Source organism: Gavialis gangeticus, unplaced genomic scaffold (genome assembly GCF_001723915.1).
Source record: "Gavialis gangeticus isolate Ggan-Ray unplaced genomic scaffold, GavGan_comp1, whole genome shotgun sequence".
NCBI lineage: Eukaryota > Metazoa > Chordata > Crocodylia > Gavialidae > Gavialis > Gavialis gangeticus.
In genome coordinates this window covers 67,893,951-67,900,202 of record NW_017729032.1, presented here as the reverse complement: position 1 = coordinate 67,900,202, position 6,252 = coordinate 67,893,951, and the positions used below count along the sequence as shown (strand labels likewise).

The window sequence follows — 6,252 nt, the reverse complement described above, 5'->3', positions numbered from 1 at the left end:
CATCCAGTCTTTAACCTATATGCATACCTGGTCTTAACCTGTGTTATGTGTTTGTTTTGTTTCTTTTGCCCCCTTCCCACCTCCACCACACTTACTTTACTCTCGGATGTGGAAAAATAATAGTTTGTTAATAGGAACACAGACACAATTTCTAACTAGAATGTTTATAAACATTTTTGTTCGATTGGGCGTGTTTATATACTGTAAAAACTTTGGGGGGTTTGTAATAAAATTGTATGTGAAATTGGTTTTCATTAGATCAAGCTTCACCTGTGGGTTAGCTGGAGCCCTTGCATCAAATCCAATTGATGTTGTGAGAACACGCATGATGAATCAGAGAAGCCTGCAAAATGGGACACAATCAGGCTACAAGGGCACTTTGGATTGCTTGTTACAAGTACGTATCATTTGCATAGTAAACAGTTATATGCTAACTGGGTTCCCAGCACTGCATGGGAAAACTTGCATCTTTCCCCGTTGTAAGAATATACCAATATCTCCCCGTAATGTAAACAAGTATTTAAGATTTTGTTTGTGCAGGGGATAGCCAAGCAGGAGAAATAATGGGCCAAAAGTGAGGGGCCATTTTTAGTTGAGAACAGTATGTACAGTTTTCTTGACAATGAGCATGGAGATGTACTTAAAATATCTGCCTTTAAAAATGCCTGACATGAAAAAGACTGAAGTTGGTGTCCATATTATCCGGTTTCTCGGAGTCCAGGTAGAGATTAAACTCTTGCTGTAAAAGCAGCTTAACTTTTTTCAAATTTCAAAAACCAGAGGATGGGTGGAGTTTTTGAATAGTCAGATTTTTTTTTCCCCCCTTTTTGGCTAGCTTTTCATTTTTTCATGTTTTTGATATTATCTGTTGCTTTACTTGATTTAACCTTTGCTGTTTTCAGTTGCAGGGCATTAAAATTTAAAATATATGAACTTTCAGAAATGTTGCTAAGCAAGTATAGGGCAATTTATTTATGTAGTAGAGAGCAGGCAGGGTTACAGTGGGGTCTCTGTCTAGTCTGACAGCTGGAACTTTAAACTTTTTGATTACCAAAAACCATTTCTTTGGTATCAGCAAAGTGCTGGCTATGAGGAGTAAGATTAAAAAATATCAGTTTTCCCTGGTAGATTTTGAGGGGTGAAATTCTGTGTCTTTTGGTTTGGATTGGATGGGCACCCTTTCATGGGAGACAGACTTTGTCTCTGCCTTCCAAACTGGATGCCCTAATCTGCAACATGACCAGTCTTGTTGGAGGAGCACTCTGGCAGAACTCAGTATGTAAAAGATTAAATCTTAGACATCACATTCAGTGGAAGGGCTTTGTATTGACATTCTAGATTCTCATTAATATAGAATTTATTTTCCAGACATGGAAGAATGAAGGCTTTTTTGCTTTATATAAAGGATTCTGGCCAAATTGGTTAAGACTTGGTCCTTGGAATATTATTGTATCCTTTTTTTCAACAATGTTCAAAAATATTTTTTAAAATCTTTTTTGGTGAGTAGTGGGCCTTCATAGGAGATATGGTGGACTAGTGATGTGTGCTTCATGTAACATTCTGGTGTGTTTGACTGTATTTTTCTAACAGAAGTAATATTGGCATGTATTCATGTTCTCTAAGATTCTAAACACAAGGTGAATTTTTAATATGATTTGTCTCATCTGTTTTAAGCATTTTCATTCTCTTTAATCTTCAGTTTCCTATTTGTATGTTTTATTGGATTGGGATTTAGTTTATATATAAGTGACCAGGTCAATTAGCAGTTTTGGACATTATACAATATAACCTGTGGCAGTTTCCTGAATTAATGAAACTACAGATGGTCATAAAATCTTTTCACGCATCTCTTTCTACTCTGCTGTACAATTTACACAGTATACCATTAGCCATCTGCTTTTCCTTCTGCTCTAATAGTTGACTGATCAATTCTTTATGAAGAGGCAGTTCTATTTTTCCCCTTTCTTTTTACAAACAACATTTTTTAGCAATATAGTTGCTTCCAGTGAAAGGTTAGGAGGCACAAGGGTCCAAGAGTATCTCTTCCAGAGTGGCTTCTAGCCTTTCATTAGTTGAATATCCAAAATACTTGAGACAAAGTTGGAGAAGTGCTTGATCATGTGAAGAGAAGAGCTTAGGGGTGAAGCCAGCATGCGCTGAAGCAAACTTTCCTTTGTTCTGTGCCCTGGGTGCCAGAGGACATTGTAGCAGCTGCTAGAGGGAGTGGCAGTTCACTACTATGTACAATATTTGAGGGCAGAATTGCAGATCAGCGTTTTATATATTTAAAATTAATTAAATTAATGTAAAAGACATTATTCATAACAAATGTTTTTAACAGAAAATGCTAATTATTCATCTTCCTTGACTAGTTGCTCCAGTTCTTTGTGACATATGAACAGCTGAAGAAACTGGATTTCTGACGGATGCTAGATTGTCTGTTGCCTCAAACTGTGCTGCTTTAGCTTTTGAACTTAGGGCAATTTAAAAAATGCTCTTTAGTGTTTGCTTGCATCAGGCATCTAACGTGTTGACGGGGAAAAATAAAGTGGATCATCATAATGTTGGACTGTCCAAAAAGTTCTCAGAAAATGGTGGATACTGTAATGTTACTTCACTAATATGCTAGAACCCAAACACCAGCTCTTGAAACTAAACTTGATAGAATTCCTCTAGAAGAGATGTAAGTGCTCTAGGACATAAAATGCATGACACAACTCATACATGTAAAAGCTTTTCTGGCTGATTACATTGCACTTCTGGACAATAGGAAAATAGCTACAACAATGCTTCTCCAGAGGTAGGTATAGGTTTTGGAAGAACCAAGCTCTTTGGTCGTCTTCCTGAACCTGGAGGTAGTAATATGGTCATAAATGGCTGATTGCAACTTCTTTTGAAATTTTGGATGCTTCTTAGTTCAGATGTTTCATGGTGAAAGGACTTTTTTCCTAGTAATTCAGGCTATAGTGAGTTGTATTCTCTGTAACTGACACCAAACCAAGTATACTTTCAAAATATACTTGTTAGGGAATTTAAATGTTGTCAAAAGCTAACTGTGCTTCTGGGTTGAAAATCTGCCTAATTTTGGGAGTAACAAGGTTTAATTAAAAAAAACAAAATCTTGTTCCTAAGATTTGTCACAATTCTGTGTGGTTTAAGGAAATTCTGGCTTTTTTAAGATGTGTCGTTAGCTTATAATATGGGGGATTTTTGCAGAAATTATTCTGTGAATCTTAATCGAAGAAGTCAGTCTTTAGTTCCCCTTCTGCTTACTTTGCTGGGGGAATTCATTTTTTTTCACCCCTTGTTCCACTGTTAGGAAGGAGTGATTGCTTCAAGCAGTCATGGCTTCATGTGTCACAGGAAGGATGCATGCCACAGTTGGACAAGTGAGGAAACGCAGGTGCCAGTGTATGGAGAACATAGACTCAAAAGACAACTTAATGCAAATGCCACCTTCCTAAACAAGAATTACAGGAAAATTCTGCTCTTCACGGCTTTCATTCAGCAAAATAGGTCAAAGTTATTGTTACATGAACATAACATTCAGGACGGTGGGAGTTGATTTCTAGGTAGGATGTTTACCATTGCCTTTAAATAAGCAACCAGTGCTGTCAAACTAAACACAATCAGTGTTCAGATTCCTGAAGAGACTCTTCAGTATGTTTAGTCAAGTGAAGTGCAAGAGTGAGAAATGCCTCTTCTTTGCCTCCAGAAGATGGTAGAGTTGGGTCATTTATGTGCAGTTACTCATAGTGTATGGATATCTCATCTTGAACCAGTCATCACAATAGGTGCTTAATCATACATTCCACTTAAAGCAATTGTTTGATTGTGGATTTCACTCTTACTAGTTCGTTGTTAAAGTGGCTAAGTCTGAAACCACAAAGTAGGTATTTTTTTTAAATGCACAAGGCACTTTTCTTCTGAGAACATCCAGAGTTAAGAAGATGTTGTTTATGAAAGTATTTTTGAATATTTAAGGTAAAATTATGGTGCAAGTTCTGCTCATGTGCACTAATAGTTTTTCTTTACTGTTATTCATACACATACACGTCTTTCTAAAATATTTTTGTACCAAATGAAAAAAAAACAACAAAATTTGTATGCATGTATGTATTTAAAGTGTTGTTAACCCTATGCATGCTGTCTTTAGATTGAGTGAGTAAAGAAAATTATCCCTAAATTGAGGAGGGATAATTACTTGCAAATTCTGTACTACGAATGAAACCAAGGGATAGTTGCAGGTTGCTTTAGGTATACATTTAGTAAGCAGAAAATGCTGTTGCTATAAGCTGGGCGCTATAATTCATTTAGCTAAGCCAAAATGGTGTACCTTTAAATATTATGGAAATATGGGCTAATTCAGTAAATTAAGAGTAAAGAATCTGTTGTAGGAGATCTGGCTAAAGATAACCTGTTTCCAGGTCTGAAAATGGATCTCTATGAATGTGTTGGGTGCTAAGAAAATGTTGGACCTCCCAGTGCTAATAACCCAAAATTGATATCTGATTGCAGGAGATTTCTGTGGAAATATTGAAATCTAGATATTAATTTTAAATATTAAGAAGGCCCTCATGGTAAGGAAGAATACCATAATTAGTGGTTCTAAACCTTTTCAATACCATGATTTCACATTCAGCAAAGGTTTTGGGACCACAGTTCTATCATGCTTTAAAGAAGAGAGTGTTTACAGTTTTTCACAGTGAGAATCTGTGTTGGATATTGGAACAATTGACTTCGGACTTGAATTATGTGAGGGCATTAAAATATACATTTGCAAGCAACGTCAGCTGTTCTTAAACAGCTTATATTAACAGAAATGTCTCTTTTAAAAGTATAGAATTCCATACTTAACTTTTAAAGCAAAGTTAAATGTTTATCACTGCTGTAATTGTTCTTAGTCTACACACTTTTAGCACTGACAGGATGTCAGCAAAATGTAGAACCTGAGCTTCTTGCAGGAATGGTCTACTTGACTTTTTCTGGAATGCCTGGAAAAAAAAATCAAATGATCATGCCTGGTATACAGGATGATCAAGCTACCCTAGTTCTTTGTGCTGAAGTTACATTTGTGGATGGTGTATATGCAAGTGCACTGACTTCAAACAGTATGCACTCAGCTGTCAAGAGGCATATATGCACTTAATACGGCAGCTCATCCTTCTGAAGGGTATGTGCAAATGTTTAAGTAAATAACCAAATCAGTTGTCTTGTTTTGTGCAAAAAAGATCATTGTAGGAAGATCAGCATTGCATCATTTCAGGTTCATGTTGTCATGTTATGTGGAATACTGAACGTGTATTATTCAGCCCACTTTTCAGCGTTAATAGTTTCTTGTGCTTGTGAGGTTATTTATTGACGTGGAATGTGAGAGGAAAAAGTGCCTTTTTAAGGTTTTATTCTTTTGGTTATTTTTGTTGATATGTCTTATTTGAATGGGAAAATGTATTTGTTGCAGTACAGTAAAATGCTTGTGGAAAAATGATGCTTCTCTGTCTTAAATGGGTCATTTTACTTGGTTTCCTGTCGCAGCAGAAATTACTGCTTAAAAACCATCTAGACCAGGGCCAGGCAAAATATGGCCCGTGGGTTGGATCTGGCTCGCCAGGCCATTCTATCTGGCCTGCAAGGCCCCTAAAAAGTTTAGAAAATTAAGTATCATCTGACCCTGGCTGCCTGTCAAAGATGACAAGGTGTCAGCTGTAGCAGGACCCAGGGGGAGCTGGCAGCAGGACCCAGCAGCTGCAGCAGCAAGTCCAACCCAGCCCCACCCCCACCCCCCTCAGCCCCCAACTGGAAACCCCTACTTAACAGGCTTTTGGCCTGGCGACTCTGGGGCTGTTCTCCACTTTCATGCAACTCAGCTAAGAATGCTGGGGGGGAGGGGAAGGGAGGACCATCGGCGATCACCTTAGTTCTTGGGGCTGGGCTGGCTCCTGCTGCATCCTGTGGTCCTGGCAATGCAGCTGGGAACCACATGGTGCCAAAGCGGCTACCAGGGGGCAGGGAGAAGCGGCGGTGGGCGGGAAAACAAGAAAATGGTGGTTGTAGCGGCAGCAGGCGGGGGGTGAGCAGCAGTGGGCAGGAGCTCAGCAACAGCTGGGTGGGAGCTGGCTCTGCCCCTTTCCCTGCTGGCGCACCCCGGCCCAGCTCCATAGAGCCCCTGTTAGCCCACACCCTATGCTCCTGGGCCCCTGCCAGCCCTAGTCCTGAGGCACGAGCATGGTCCCTGTTTTCCTGTCCAGCTGT

At 38.9% G+C, this 6,252-nt stretch overlaps 1 protein-coding gene across 1 annotated transcript in view; it reads left to right on the top strand.

The window, feature by feature from the left end:
• Positions 1-5,485, top strand: part of SLC25A30 (solute carrier family 25 member 30) — a 29,559-nt gene extending 24,074 nt beyond the window's left edge. Inside the window, exons 8-10 of the mRNA XM_019525017.1 lie at positions 259-397; positions 1,369-1,449; positions 2,382-5,485. Coding sequence (XP_019380562.1) covers positions 259-397; positions 1,369-1,449; positions 2,382-2,423 — 262 coding nt within the window. The 3' untranslated portion in view covers positions 2,424-5,485. The remainder of the gene's footprint in view (positions 1-258; positions 398-1,368; positions 1,450-2,381) is intronic.
• The last annotated feature ends 767 nt before the right edge of the window (positions 5,486-6,252 follow it).